The sequence below is a fragment of the Tubulanus polymorphus genome, chromosome 4, assembly GCF_964204645.1.
Source record: "Tubulanus polymorphus chromosome 4, tnTubPoly1.2, whole genome shotgun sequence".
In the NCBI taxonomy this organism is placed as follows: Eukaryota; Metazoa; Nemertea; class Palaeonemertea; order Tubulaniformes; family Tubulanidae; genus Tubulanus; species Tubulanus polymorphus.
In genome coordinates this window covers 4,016,458-4,032,707 of record NC_134028.1, presented here as the reverse complement: position 1 = coordinate 4,032,707, position 16,250 = coordinate 4,016,458, and the positions used below count along the sequence as shown (strand labels likewise).

General features: G+C 36.7%; 1 protein-coding gene across 2 annotated transcripts; it reads left to right on the top strand.

Moving 5' to 3' along the window:
- The first annotated feature begins 249 nt into the window (after window positions 1–249).
- On the top strand, window positions 250–14,972 carry LOC141903156 (ubiquitin carboxyl-terminal hydrolase 7-like). 2 transcript variants are annotated; one of them, XM_074791158.1, is made up of 32 exons: window positions 250–595; window positions 1,541–1,642; window positions 2,083–2,185; window positions 2,508–2,606; window positions 2,857–2,930; window positions 3,034–3,098; window positions 3,183–3,277; window positions 3,457–3,565; window positions 3,960–4,090; window positions 4,284–4,338; window positions 4,423–4,503; window positions 5,620–5,710; window positions 5,886–6,078; window positions 6,625–6,778; window positions 7,209–7,353; window positions 7,434–7,503; window positions 7,971–8,102; window positions 8,353–8,416; window positions 8,508–8,609; window positions 8,778–8,877; window positions 9,013–9,105; window positions 9,483–9,550; window positions 9,646–9,800; window positions 10,383–10,550; window positions 10,853–10,961; window positions 11,214–11,291; window positions 11,378–11,484; window positions 11,686–11,854; window positions 11,950–11,997; window positions 12,097–12,168; window positions 12,356–12,455; window positions 12,850–14,972. In XM_074791158.1, the coding sequence occupies exons 1-32, from the start codon at window positions 526–528 to the stop codon at window positions 12,954–12,956; spliced, it is 3,309 nt and encodes a 1,102-aa protein (XP_074647259.1). In that variant the 5' UTR covers window positions 250–525; the 3' UTR covers window positions 12,957–14,972. The 2 variants fall into 2 exon arrangements, with proteins under 2 accessions (XP_074647259.1, XP_074647258.1); XM_074791157.1 differs by having other exon boundaries at window positions 12,847–14,972.
- Window positions 14,973–16,250: the final 1,278 nt, after the last annotated feature.

Genomic DNA, 16,250 nt, shown 5'->3' with positions numbered 1-16,250 from the left:
TCGAAAATTTTAGATTGAAACGAGTAGTTCGCCATCTATCAACTTTAAACCGAACTACTGCATAGCTGATTTTATCAAATATACTATTTTGAGCTTTGAAGCTTTAAAAATGTAGCTATCTGATAACCATCTAGAAATGACTGTAATGAGAATAAATCGATTAATGCATAAAGAACATGATTTTGCTAGGCTAAATTAATTAGATTTTCCCATGCTGCAATTCGGACCACAATATTGGCGGCCATCTTGTTTATTTTCGTCGCGGCCGCAAAAAATTTCTCCGATTTGATTTCCAACAAAAATCAGTCGTCCATTGACTCGTTTAGGAGTGGTGATCCCCTGCAAGCAGGGGGATATACTGCAGAAATTGGGCGCATCGCGAGTAAACACGTGAAAGTGACCGTGTCCCAGCAGAAAACTCCGGTATCGAGCCCTACGAACCAGCACCGAGAACGCAGCACGGTCACCGACACCTCCTCTCCACAACTATCACCACCAACAGCAGCAACAGGCAACAACGGCATCATGAATCATGTTATCAATAAGAAACAGTCGGAACAAAACAGCGAACCAGAAGATATGGATACTCACGACGGTAAGTTCAACAGCCGTCAATCGGTCGAATATAGAAAACATGAATGAAAGTATTTTTGATTTTGGCCAGGCAAGCAGGCAGGCTTGTTTTTCTATCATATTCATGCATGCATTGTGGTTGTCGTCGTTGACATTTACTCCCTGGATTTACGCAGCCAATTTAAAACAAAGAAAACATCTTTCTCATAGCCTGAAATTGTGATAGCAGATTTTGATATGATTTTTATTGGTAAAACATTTTTGAACTGAAAAGTTAATGAAAATGAAAGGATCTTTTCCGATGATTGACAATGACATCGGGATGATAACATTAATGAAAATATTTGATAAACCGAAAGGGTGAAATTTGATGTAATGGGAAGCAAGAAGTACGTTCTACAGCACATTCGGATATATGTAATTCCTGTTTTTTGCTTTGTGATGTCTAACAGGATATAGATAAAGCCTACACTACAGGTTGATGAGGTGAATAGCTTGTCAACGCCTATGTACAGGCACAATACATCTTTGACGTCAACTTTTCCTGGTCAACTCATGTTGTTTATAGTGAAAAGACCGAAACTTAAAAAGCCCAACAACTGCTCATTGTTAGTTATCCACTACAAATACCTATAAAACACTTTCTATTAGAAGTCTTTTTTCGTGTTGAATAAGAATGACTGATGTTTATGATACTTCTTTTGTTCCTACATCAAAAGTGAACGAACAAAAAATGTTTTCGGTAATGTATACTGCGTATTGCTAATTGTATGTGATAGGTTTATCTCAATGTATAAAGGAGATCACTATTATAGCGACATTTTTAAATGTTTTCATAAGGGTTCTATTATATCGGTTGGGTTGTATTATAATTTCGTTATTTGTGTATCGTGCGATGATGAGGAAATGATTTATCAGTTTCGATGAAGGTATCTGAAGCGCGATGGTTTCGATGTTTGTTTTGTAGATGATAGCGCTGTGGTTGAACACGGTGCAACTGAAACGGAATCGATGGCGGTCAACGGACACAACAACTCTGATGAGAAACCCGATGAAGATATGGAGGAGGGTTAGTGCTCAAGAATTCATTCGCTAGATTTGGTCGATATATTTTGCTTTCGAGGCAATCTTACAGATCAGTGAATTCCGCATTTATTTTTTCGACTTTCTTTGATTAAAATCAGGGAAAACTCGGGAATTTTTGGTGTCTTGTTCTTGTTGCTAATAACCACCTGATGAAAAACAGCCCCACTTAGGATATTTCATAATCTAATCAGGGAATTTCTGGTCAAGGGTCAGGGAAATATTGGGGAATTTTCGATTCCCTGATCTATTTTAAGCAGGTTTTCGGCTGTTTTATGCGGGTATGATGGTACTGGGCTAATTTTAGTTCATGCTAGTTCAAATGGCATCCCTTTTTTTTGTTCCTGCTGAATCAATTATTCACGTTATATGAAATGATGTTGTTGTTAGTTTTTGTCATTAAACTTTACGATGAATTGTTTATAGACGAAGCACGCGCTGAAGCCACATTCACCTTCACTGTGGAAAACATCAGCAAATTGAAAGAGACCATTCTTAGTCCTCCGTACATGGTTAGGAACTTACCCTGGTAAGTGATTTCGGTATAAATAAGGCGCTGATTTCGACTGTTTTTAACCAAAAAAAAGTATTTGCAACCTCACTACGACTAGTATTTGAGTGTAGTTTCTACTGATTTTTTGACACTCGATGGAAATATCAAAATACTCAAAAAATCAGAGTAGCTTCTTGTTCATTTCAATTAGGCTACTAATCTTCGATGTTAAATCATTCTCATTTTTGTAGAAAACGATGAATTACTAGAAATATGTAGTAGTCGGGGGCATCTATCCGAGGAAGGTTATTGATAACTGTACTAAACGCTAACACGATTTATTTCTGGTTGTTTTCAGGAAAATCATGGCGATGGTTCGATATAATCAACATACCGATAGACATCATCAGAAAACACTAGGATTCTTCCTGCAATGTAATGCCGATTCAGATTCTTCGTAAGTTTTTCTTCGCGAACTACGGTTGTTTACCCCGAACCGGTTTTAATACCTTGACTGCCTATTTTCCCCCGAAACCGAGAAGTGCATAACCCAATGGTATAGTTTTAAGTCAGCCCGGGTTAGTTAATTAATTGAAGGTCGCAAATTCGTGACGCCGAATCAAATAGGAAATATATGGGCGACTCCAAACTGGATATGGTTTAATTTGATTCAACAGTCAGAGCTTTTCTTCTGTTGTCATGTTCAGATCATGGTCGTGTAACGCAACGGCGGAGTTGAAAATCCTGAGCGCTAAAAGTGACGGTGAAACATTTACCAGACGTAAGTCGAATAGCTTTCGACAAACCGATTTAACGAACTTTGATTAACATTGATTGAACTCTCGTTGAAAATTTGTTTTTTTTTTTTTTTGGAATTTTTTCAGGGATTCAGCACATTTTCTATAATAAAGAGAATGATTGGGGTTTTAGTCAATTCATCACTTGGAATGTGAGTAAAATTTCACCACTTTATAGCGGTTATCCGAAACTAGCCCAAACCAATTGATTATCGAATTTGGTTGTATTTTTCTAGGATTTACTGGATACTGATAAAGGCTATTACGATTCGAAAGCAGATTCTATCACGTTAGAAGTTCACGTACAAGCCGATGCACCTCACGGGGTTTGGTAAGTACCGGTGGTTTCATATTATTTCCTCTGTTAGTTGCCATTCACTGACCTCGCTTCTTAAAAATCAGATATATATTTCAAATGATCAGGATCAGGTTGACTTATTGCCGTATGACTGAATATTAAGTTTCATTTCTTTAGCTAGTTTTAATTTCTATTATTTCATGATTTTCTAGCTGGGATTCTAAGAAGCACACAGGATACGTCGGTCTGAAGAATCAAGGTGCTACGTGTTATATGAACTCACTATTACAGACGTTATATTTCACGAACCAACTACGAAAGGTACAGACAACACATCAACATTTCACGTTGCCACAAAAAAATCCTATAAGTTCAAGTAGAATGAGATGAAAAACAGTGAAAAAGCCTACGTTAATAAGTTTGAAATCCACTGTACATAAAATTTAATAGCTTAAAAGTGTATTTTATTTATCAAACATTAAAATCAAAATACACAAAGTTTCGGACTCTCTCTCTCTCTAGAGACCATAGTGAGGTGTGTTCGAGTTTGCTAGATCACGCGTAAAATCATACTGTTGTTTCCTTCTATGTTTTGCGTTTGACTATGTTAATTGATCAGATCTTTAGCAGATAAAGTCAGGGAATAGTCAGGGGGGAAGCATGTCGAATGCCAGTGGCCATCCTGTATTATTGTGTAAATATATTGATTTTACAGTCAGTGTATCAGATGCCCACTGAAAGCGATGATTCATCGAAAAGTGTCGCGCTGGCTTTAGAACGAGTATTCTACGAACTACAGTTCAGCGATAAACCTGTCGGAACGAAAAAACTCACAAAATCATTCGGGTAAGAGTTTTAAATCAGCCTTTAAACATATCAGCCGGATCAGCATGTTGATGAAATATTGAATATTGCGTGTAAAATGGGTGGGGCTGATATTAACCTGCCTTGTTTTCATGTCTGATTGTTTGTTGATCAATGAAAGCGGTATAAACGTTCGTGTAATTAATTTGCTAATACGAAATGAATTGATTTCTAGTTGGGAGACGTTGGACTCATTTATGCAACACGATGTTCAAGAACTATGCAGGGTGGTGAGTTATCCACGTGATTGACGCCTCTAATTTCGTAACTATGTCCCGAGTGTGCTTGGCCTTAATTCTTTATAATTGTTACAGTTATTGGACAATATGGAAAGCAAAATGAAAGGAACTTGTGTTGAAGGTACAATACCGAAACTGTTTGAAGGAAAAATGTTGGTAAGTGCAGAACTTTTCAAGAGTCTCAGAATTCAATTGCTTAGCTGTTGGTTGATACTCAATTACATGTCTATGAAAGAAGCCAATTGATAATATTTAATGATTTGGAAGCGGAACTGAATTGTGAATGATTTTGCATTTGACTGTGATTCTGATGGAGTAAATCGTATCCGCTTTCTTAACCCTAACCCTTGATATTATTCTGGTAACGTTACTAGTTTAGTATCGCGAACTGTTTCCGTCGTTCAGTTCCGGCGCACGTAAAAACGACCCCGCGGATATCGGTTTATTTTCCGTCCTCGTTTTAGACCGCGATAACGTCGTAGTTCGAGTCGCTCTTTCTGTAGTTATATTGCTATGGTTACCGCTCACTACATTGTTGTTGTTTATCGAATACGAACACAGTCGGTGCGAGATAAACTCGCGCTGTCCTCAGACTCATAACTCGATGTGTAAGATATCGAGTTAATTCTAAGATTGCGCTACAATTTCTTTACTTCACTTCGTTATCCTAAGACATTGCATCTTCTCTAATTTTAAAGAGAAATTTCTATGAAAATCCTTGAATTTTGTGAGATTTCGAAGAATATTTCGTCAGAATAGAATGTTTGTTCGCGACATAAAGTGAACTTCTACTGCTTCATCCCGTCCAGAATACTTCATATTACCACGATTACGTAAAGCTCTACCACAAACGCCTTTTTAAATTTTGACATTTTATCATCAAAATCCGAAATGACAAATTATTATGAACCCTGAACTGATCGCTGTCTATTCCTGGTGAACTTTTAATACTTTTGCCGCACATGATGTTTTCAACGTCATACGAGTGACCCGGTCAGGACAATTGCCCCCTTGACAATTGTCCGGGAGGCAGTTGTCCTAGAATCACGAGTGACACCTGCTGTGTGTATGACATTTTGGGAACATCATGCACCTATTGATTTCTAGCTTAAACCTGTAAAGAGCAATGAGTCAAGAGATGCATTTGAGACAATTTTTGTATGAAATGAAATAAAAAGATGAGGACTTTTTTTCGAAAATGCAGGGTAGTGCAGTTACGCAGTGAAACGGTTGATTGATTGTGTGAATTATTATTTTTTTTTTTTTGAACAGTCTTTCATACAGTGTAAACATGTAAATTATGTATCGTCGAGACAAGAGCCATTCTATGACATTCAACTAAATGTTAAAGGCAAGAAAACAAGTAAGTATTTAAAACCCGCACAGCGTTTAGCGAAATAGTGACGATAATAATATCTTTGTTTCATACGGTTTCATCCCTTGATGTCTTAAGATAAGAAACCTTATGACATCGTCTGTATTTTACCGGTTTTTTCCCGCATTTATTAGATTCTCATCTCGTCGTTTCTCTTTCTCAGTAATGGAGTCGTTTAAGGAATATGTAACGGTCGAAACGTTGGACGGAGATAATAAATACGACGCCGGTGAACACGGTTTACAGGAAGCCGGTAAAGGCGTTATATTTCTGTCGTTTCCGCCGGTTTTACATCTACAACTGATGAGATTTCAATACGACCCGATCACTGATACAAACATTAAAATCAATGATAGGTAAGCATCGTCGTCGACTGTCGGACCTGAACCCGGTTCGGCAATTCTCGCGTCGAAATTTGACTTAAAACACTCCTCGGTCGAGGGTTACGAATACGAGCTCTGTTTCACTCATCCTCAGCGGAAATTCGAACCTGATGGCATCGCTACTCTCAGCCAGGCCATGAAACCCTGCCACACTAAACCGGGTGCACAGTTTTGTCAAAAGAAAAACTCGCGGCACTTATCAGAGATTGCCTGTTGTTTAATCCCTGAGGCAAATTTCATGGATAAACTTTAAGATAAAGGGATATCTGATTGGCTGATAATGACATCGTCTAAGCTACACACTCGGTCTAGTGTGGCAGGGTTTTGTACTGGCAGATAACAAATTCTACCAGCCGCTTCTATCAGACTTTCGTTAGGGACCGATCAAAACATATCTTTATCTTCGGATTTTTTCCTAATTTCATGGAAATTCACTCGAATATTTACGCCTCATGCTATTCACATTTCGACCTATCTCATCGATACGTCCCAATTTTACTAATCGTTCTCATTTTGTAGGTTCGAGTTCCCGGAACGTTTGTCATTGGAAACGTTTTTACAGCAACAAGAGAAAACTCCGGCGGCGTATATATTACATGCAGTTCTAGTCCACAGCGGAGATAACCATGGCGGCCATTACGTTGTGTATATCAATCCTAAAGGAGATGGAAAGGTCGGTTCATTTATTTGCTTTGAATTGTACATTCGGTTACTAAGATACAATGATATTATTGTCACATATGACACAGATGACGCGATGGGGGCAATGATAATCTCACTTGTATTACAACTAGTTTAGTTTGTTTGCTATTGATACCAAATGGTTTTTTGTGTTCTTCATTTTTTGATCCACAATTTTTCGCGTTCATTGTCTCTTCAAGTGCTCTGCGCAGCTTTGCCAGATTTAACGCCGTAATTTTTGAATACTCTCGGAATTTTGTGTTTTAAAACGTGGAAAATCAGGAAAAACTTGTAAATTGAAGGAAAGTGTCCACCGTGTAAAAAGGATCCATTCAATAAGACGCTATACTTGAACGTGTAATTTTCAGTGATTGGAAGTAATGTAACGTGTGTGAAGTGTTATATGAGCGTGTTTATTTCAGTGGTGTAAGTTTGACGATGATGTCGTCAGTCGATGCACGAAACAAGAAGCGATTGATAACAATTTCGGCGGAAATGAGGATGATATCTCTGTTAAACATTACACTAATGCTTACATGTTGGTTTATATCAGGGAAAGCTCTATTAGTAAGTACTGCCTGACCGCGATACGTTCTACCTCTTAACGGAATACCGTGTGTGCTATCATTTTCAAACTTTTATTGTAGATGAAGTATTATGTCCAGTCACAGAAAAAGATATACCTGAATCGCTTATACAGCGGTTACAAGAAGAAAAGTAAATGCATTTATGATTATGATGTTTATATATATATATATATATATGCTATATAGATAATATGTTATTATAAACTTGGTAAAACATGCATATCGTTACTTACATACCGGTACATGGCTAGATGAGACTGTGTCCCATAGGGATCCAAGCACCCAGAAAAAACAACCACCAAAAAGTTAATGAAAATTAGTTTGATAGAAAACAGATGCCGATGAAATGGGAATGTGGAATGGGAAGGGGTAGTCTATCTGCTGACACTAGTTTTATGACTTGTTGATTTTAAAGGAATTTAGTTTACATCATATATAAGACCAGAACTATTTTGAGAATTTTATATTCATTTTAGTGTCGACCACTGATCTATAAATCTACAAAGTTTGTAATCTTAAATACTCAATGATATCATCGCAGTGTTATTGTCATTAGTGTCAATGTTACTGAATAATGTGTTTGTCGTTGTTTTGTAGGAGATTAGAAGCTCAGAAACGTAAGGAGCGCTCAGAGGCTCACATGTATATGAATGTGCAGGTGGTTACTGAAGATCTATTTGACGGTCATCAAGGGAACGATCTGTTTGATCCTGAAAAAGTCAATTTCAGGTGAATAATCCATTATTGTCTAGTTGAGTGTAGAATATTGTCTAGTTGAGTTCAGTAGTCATCTTAAGTTTTTAACGGGGTTCAGATTGATGTGAAATATGAGGAAAATATTGAAAAATTTGAAAAGTGTATGAAAAATGAAAGAAAAGTTTCTTATCAATATATTTTGATAAGATTCCAGAGTTCATCAATCCGACAACTGTTTTAAATTCAACTTAAAATTCATGTTATTGTTTTCTTTCTTCGGTAGAAATTTTAAAGTGAAGAAAAATGCCACACTTACAGAATTCATGACGATGATAGGTGAAAATATGGTAAGTGACGACGACCTTTCATTCATCACTCTACAAGACTTATATGTTTTCATGAATATTTCATACCACGTTCTGCGTGTCGTCGTTACAGAAATATCCTGTCCTTGACCTTCGACCGTGGGCGTTAAATTATCGGCAAAATCAAACGTTCCGACCGTCTGTGATAGATATGGACGTCCAAGCCAACAAAACTGTGAGTATTCACTAAAACAATGGTGGCCACTGACATGATAAACATTTTTAAAAAACTCTGGGAATTTAACAAATTTTACCAAAACCCAGGTCACGACAAATCAACAATTCTATACTCGCGATGATTTAGATCATTAATTGTTTCATTGTTTATCATTTTTGGATACAGGTGCAAGAAATATCTGAGGGAGAAAATCCGTGGACGCTATTCATAGAGACGAAAGATCTCGACAGTTCGCAAGAACACCTACCGTCGTTCGACAAAGAAAGTAAGAATTCGTTCAATTTCGCTGCTTTTCAATTCAAAGAACGTTTACCTTTTATTGCGGCAATGTCTCATGGGGGACTAATTAAATCAGTTCATTACAGCTTGAAGATGTATTTCTATTTCGATGCTATTTCAGGTGATGTTCTGTTATTCTTCAAACGTTACGACCCGAAAACGAAGAGCATATCATACTGCGGCCATCTTTGTGTCTCAATTACTAAAAAACTGTGTAAGTTGCCGCAAAACCTTAATGAAAATCAGTGTTGTCAACTAGAGATTTCCGTGGTTGATTATACTAAAAAAAAGTTGCTACAGTCAAACATGGTTAAGTCATGGCTGGGATAATAACTATGTTAATGACTTATTCAAATAACGAATGTGAAGACTGATTTTTAGGGACTTGATCTTATTAGAAATACAAGCTTTTGCTTCTAGTGTTTTATTGAAGAAATAACAATATTTATAGGGAGAGTGAGACTAATTAGAAACTTCATGATTTCACACTTTGTACATTGTAGAACTGAAAATATACTAATTTTGACTCAAAAATAGTGACTTATCAAATGATAACTGATTGATTGTACTATCTGTATTTGATTTTTTCAGCTGACTTAGTGCCATTATTAAACCAGAGGGCGGGATACCCACGTAATACAAAGCTAGTCCTATTCGAGGTAAAATACATCTCAACGATTCCCCTGTCGTTTCATCGTTTTCAATTAATCATCATCTTTTCACTCATCGTTGTTCTATTTTCTGGTTTTCGTAGGAAGTGAAACCGAACATGGTTGAACATATAGCTGATTTAGAAACTCCTTTAGAGAAAGCGTTGGAAGAATTGATGGATGGCGATATAATCATATTTCAAAAACAGGAATCTGAATCGAGCCATTTAGAATTACCCACCGCTGCAGATTATTACAAGTATGAATCAGTAGATTATATAGCATAAAAGACTCAGTTGCTCAAGACTTGTTAAAAGTTTACCAGTGGATACTGGATAGTTGACGCTGACAATTAAGAGTTCAATGTAATTTTGGTATAAAACCGCTGGTTATCTTTAGCCAACTGTAGCCCCAGCAATATTGAAGATTGTTAGATGGATGTTTCTGATATCATCTTCAATATCGCGGGTCTTTTATACATACTACATAGTTGGCAGCTAGTCTTATTTGATTAAGATTGAATTGTTGCTTATTTCACTTCATTAGCTGTAATTAGATGAATTCCCGTTTGGTTTCGTAGCGAAGATAAATCTTTTATTGCGCAATTCGTTATCTGTAATGATCTTGTTAGATAGTGCTGTGGAATTTATCATGTATCAGGGGCTGCATTTTCTCAAAGGTTGTTTAGAGTCAACCAGTGGATAGTTAACATGGTGACAATTAAAAGTTCATTGTTACTACAGTATTTATCCGTCTGTTGAGCAACTGGCCCGGGATGAAGCATTTACCGGTACGAGCTGTATGAACTTAACTGTGAAATTCGTTGTTTTTATTTTCGCAGAGACTTGTACTATAGAATAGAAGTGACTTTCTGTGATAAAACTATAAATAATGATCCTGGCTTCACATTAGAATTGTCTCAACGTATGACTTATAATCAAGTAGCGAAAGCCGTAGCTCAACATTTATCGACCGACCCTGATCTGTTACAGTTCTTTAAATCGCAAGGGTATGTATCGCTCACCCTCCTCGATCGGCATGGATTCAGGTTGCCTGTTGTATAATCACTTAGACGAATTCCATTGATGTTATAAATACCTGGGCTGAAATAAAACCTGATTTCTGATTGGCTAATAATGAAATCATGGCTAATCAGGCTAGTACCTGGAATCAGGCAGGGTTTTGTGCCGTGGCAGATTGTCGAGATGCCATCAGGTTCATCAAAACCCGTTAAAGGAAGAAACTGGATTTGAACTAGACTGTGTGTACTGTATCGATGACTGACGCTGTATTTTGTTTTCGGTTGTACAGGTATCGAGAGGGCCCGGGGCATGCAATCAAGTGTTCGTACGAAGGCACGCTTAAAGATTTAGTAACGTACTTCAAACCGAGACAACCGAAGAAAATATACTATCAGCAGGTAGGGCAAATATTTTTTATTACGGCGACGCTGAGTTACTGAATATGAAATGATCACTAATACCACAAATACATTACAAAAAGAATGTTTCTGCAGAACTAATAGTTACAAAATTGAACTTAAAAGTGAATTTCTTTTTGACCATGAAAAGATAGTTATTATATGCATACAAATTTAATTATTAGTGTTGTTTAGTAGGTTTCTCATCTCTGCTAAAGCTTTCGCTTAATCAAGATTTGTATCGTTTTGTAGTTGAGTATTCGAATAAATGAACTGGAAAACAAAAGACCGTTCAAATGTAATTGGATCAACTCGAAACTGAAAGATGAGGTAAGGATAATGTTACCATCTGATCTCTAAATGGTACTATCACAGTTTAGACGATGAATAAGAGAATCTTCGTTATTCATTTACAGAAAGAAATCATTTTATACCCGAATAAAAATGGTTCCGTATTAGATTTATTACACGAGGCAAAGAAAGAGATCGAATTTGCGTGCGAGAATGGTTCTGGAAAACTTAGGTAGGTCGACTAAAGACGCCAGATTGGTCGAAACAGGATGGCCACTTACCTGGAATTCAGGGAAAGTCGGGGAAATTTGTTGAGATCGCTAGATGGCTCGTAAAAACAAACAGTTTCCGTCCATGTCTTACGTATTTGACTAAGTTTATTGATCGGATTCGTAGCAATAATGATAATGATAATTGATTGATATGATTACAGGTTACTAGAAATTATCAGTAATAAGATCTATTCGATACAACTTGAAGACGTGCTATTAGAATGTTTAAACGTATCGGGAAACAAATCGTTTCGTGTTGAAGAAATCCCGACTGACGAAGCGAATCTCTCGTCCGATGAGTTCTTGATACCGGTCGCGCACTTTCACAAGGTACTACTTGAATTCCCTCGTGAGATAATTCCGTTAAAGTGGACGGGTGTTTCATGTTTACAGTTGAATTATGTTTCGGTATTTATTCGTTTTAGGAGATATTTTCGACGTTTGGAACGCCGTTTATTTTGAAATTAAAAACGGTAGGTTTTGGGTTTTATTTAACCTATTTCTATCTTTTTAGCACAGACTTGAATCCTTATGAAGACATAAAACGTGATTAAACATTACTTTTATTTTAGGGCGAACCGTTCTCCAAAGTAAAAGAAAGAATTCAGAAGCGATTAGAAGTTCCAGATAAAGAATTTGAGAAGGTAAGAGGTCATGAAATTAATTGGTCTTTTGTAATAGATTTTGCTTCGAACCTAGAAATCTTTCATATTTGATTTTGCTACGTTTTTGGTGTCTAGAAATTGTTGATTTCAAATGTAGACACTGTTTCCTGTATTTAGTTCTGTGTCTCATTGCATTACAGCGTTTAATGTTTCTGTATTTTTCCAGTGGAGATTTGCTATCATAATTATGGGAAGACATACATACTTACCAGATGAGAAAGAATATATAGTCGATCAAGTTGATTTCACCTCACATTCAACTCCAAGTGAGTAAACGTTCTGAACTAACTTTAGTAAAGTTTACCCTAGTGTGCTTAGCGCAGATACTTTCTTCATACTTGGCTAATGGGCCTTCTTTACTACGAAGCCATACAGTGAGCTATTTCATGAATCTCGGGTCACTTTACAATCACTGGATTATCATGCCAGAATTTGAAATCACTGATTCATAATGAAACATACCATAACATTAATTATTCTTAGTTTCAAGATTATCTAATGCTCATCAACTGATTCTCTGAATATGAGATTAAGATCAATCTCGAGACTATTAGAATGAGAAATGTGTGAGATATTAGCAAATGTTGGATCATCGAAAAATCTTCTATACCGGAAATATATCAGATCATGCGTCATCACTGATTGGTTTCGTTTCAGCAGCTGGCACAATGCCAGCTCGTCCATGGCTCGGTTTAGATCACATGAACAAAGCGCCGAAACGATCGCGATACAACTACCTGGAGAAAGCGATTAAAATACACAACTGATCGTCACCACCAACAGCAGCAGCAGCATTCCGTGATGTTTAAAAAAAAAAAGAAACAAACAAATTCTTACCGTGTTTAAACTCTCTGTATGTGTGCGTGCACATGTGTGTAGTGTGGCAACATGAAGTGTGCGCCCTATCAACATCTGCGCGCTCTAACGAGAAATTAAAGCTAGGCCTTGCTGTGATGTGGTGTTTTTAGCGCGAAGTAGTCCATTCCATTTGTAATTTATAGATAGATAAGGACTATTATAATGTTTGAGATTTATATTAATTAATTGATTTAGTGCGAATGACTCTAAACAGGTCAATGAATCGTTTCATTTTACGTTGATGTAGCCGGTAGAAGGTTTTAAGTTGTTGAAGTTATCTTTGAACCGCTAGCTGAGTCCGGCATATATTCGAAATGATTATGAAATCATGAGATTTGAATTTCGATGATGTAACGTCTCTTATTTATCTCTTGTTGCTCGGTACGTGAGTGTTTTAAAATTGTTTCACTGGAATCAGTTTGAACCTGTACTTAATGCACCCTGTTGTGTTACTGATTCCACATACGTCGGTATTGATGATGTTATACTACAGTAAGCTGTTTTGGTAGCGTGTGAACTGTAAATGTTTCACCGATTTGACCTGGAGAATATGTACCCAGCTAAAGATCTGAGATTCAGAACGAAACTTTTTAAAATTCAATCAGTTGCCTGAGTATTGTGAGAGGTGTCGACCGTAATTACGAATAGCAAACAGTGTATGTAAAACTCGAATCATTAAGAGTGCCTCGAGAGTTCATTCTTTAGATTTCGGTTTACGGTGGAACCTCACAATAATGACCTTGGATATAATGACTTCAGTTATTGTAAATCTAGAATTTCATCCCAAATAGGACGGATGTAACAAACTATCGGTTATAATAAACACATTTTCTGGTCCCCTGATGTTTTTTGTGACAGGTTTCGCTGTTCGATGTAAATTTATGTCTGAATTTCTCCGACAATTTGTTTGAACCAGGAGGCAGATCTTCATCTGGTTCCACTGTTTAAGTTCTCAATGACGGCTGCTTATGCAACAAGCCAAACCGGTAACTGTAATTATCACCTATTATTTAATGTTCTGTTAATATTTTATTTTTGTATGGACACAGCTACCTATGATGATATTTATGTCTGATGTAAAGTTCTATCGATGGATGAATGTTAGATTCAGTTTGACACATGGCGTTCATTCCACCTTGGACTGAACTGTGGTTTCAATAAGGGGTTCACTGTGATGGGTCGTGTTTGGACTGATGAAATTGTACCGATTTTAAACAGAGTAACACATTTTGAACACGTCGAAGATAACCATGAGTTAGCATGAAAGCTCTTATGCTTTTTTTTTCTATCATTCTTTTCGTTGTTGTCTGATTTGATAAGAAATTGATTTTACTCGCATGTTATCAACAATGAACGAAGTATGAATGAGGTTATGTTAACATCTGTGGCCTTTCTGCGTTGAAAATGCAAACTGTCGCAGAGGACAAAACATAGCAGAAACGGAAATCACATTGATTGAGTTATGTAGGTGTCTATTTCTCTATTTTGGCGGAGCGTTGAGAATCGTTGATTTTAATTCCGTAGCTACTTGAATGAATTGTAGCTTAATTCCCCTTGAAAGGCTTCGTAGAAAAATCTTATGAAAAGGGTTTGACCTCATAAAACCGATCCGTCAGATCTGTATGTACATGCTTAATTTCACCCAATTCAAGCGGCGCTATGCTATCCATTACATAGATGTAACTTTTACCTGTAAAAGCTCTGCCTAAATTTTATCATGTGGGAATTGGTAGTTTTATAAACGATATTTAGATATAATTTCACGAACTGATAATGAAAGTAGTCACTAGAGACACTGTTACACCGTGCAAACACAGGTTGTTCACTGTGATTGTGTATACGCTTCAAGTCTGTAGGTTTTTCTTCTCTTTACTTGCCTGTAATGATAATAATAAAATATTGATAATAATAATAATAATTATTAAGATAATAATGATAATTGTATATATACATATATAAGTTACTGGGTATATACATTGTACAGTGTGTCATACAAGACTGCTATAAATGTGTAAATAAAGGTCTCGTACTTGTCACAGATGAATTAAATGGTTGACAATTTCTTCTCTTATTACTTTTTCTATCCTCACTTGCCAGGGCTCGGAGCTCACGTCTTGTTTTTTTTCCGAGATTTACGATAGATAAAAGAAATATTATAAATAGAATTCGTCCATGGAATGAAAAGGAACAGACTTCTGACAGAATGGCGGGTGACAAAAACTTAGGTGAAGTGCAAATATAATTAGGCGAATAAAAGATCAGGTAGTTCTGTAGGTGACTAAATGTAGAAGTTAAAAAATAAATATGAATAGACATGAAAGCAAAAATGGCTTTGCTATAGAGCGAATACCAACCAAACCGCATTTCCCTACGTTCCTGTATATTCTCAATCTAAAAAATGAAGGTTTTGTAGACAATTTGAATAATCGTTACGCCGCACATATCGGAATCGAGACTATACCGAGAAAGATAAACGTTGACGCAGAATCGTCTGTTCAATCAGGGCTCCCGCATCAGTTGTTCTATAAATAGCTCAATCCATACATATGGATCTTTACAGTACTGCAGCCATTCGAGAAGAAATGAAGGTAAGTTTAGTCGGTAAACTGTGCGGCGGTGATTTCACGATCACTGATATTCGTGAAGCTTCAAGTTTAACCGTGATCAATGAATGAAACCCTCTTATATCGTGTAGGTAACGCGAGCAAAGATCAGAGTTTACTGTGATGGATGGTAAGTAGCCTGCAAACTTTTACTACGTGCATGTAGCGACTTTTAAGGAATGCGAGACCTGATATGGTGTATTCAGTATACTGAGGAAATGTTGGATTCGGATATTTGGGGATGGGTAGCCTGCAAACTTTTACTACGTGCATGTAGCGACTTTTAAGGAATGCGAGACCTGATATGGTGTATTCAGTATACTGAGAAATGTTGGATTCGGATATTTGGGGATGGGTTGATTGAATAAGGCACATCGTGGCATAACTATATACTGTGAGTAAATGTTAGTTACGGTACCTAATCGTGTAAGCCTGGGTTTATGCCGAGGTGGTCTGTGAAAATATCCGATCGTGAAACTAAACCACAGACATGTTACTGACTGCGAGCAAATGTGTGATAAAGAAAGATATATATTGTCTTTCATTCTGAGAATTTGACCTATATATATATATATATATATATATATATATATTATATAT

Coding starts and splice junctions, on each gene's coding strand:
- LOC141903156 (XM_074791157.1), top strand. CDS start 526: ATGAATCATGTTATCAATAAGAAACAGTCGGAACAAAACAGCGAACCA. Junction 3,278..3,456: donor GATGCACCTCACGGGGTTTG/GTAAGTACCGGT, acceptor ATGATTTTCTAG/CTGGGATTCTAAGAAGCACA. Junction 6,779..7,208: donor ATCCTAAAGGAGATGGAAAG/GTCGGTTCATTT, acceptor TGTTTATTTCAG/TGGTGTAAGTTTGACGATGA.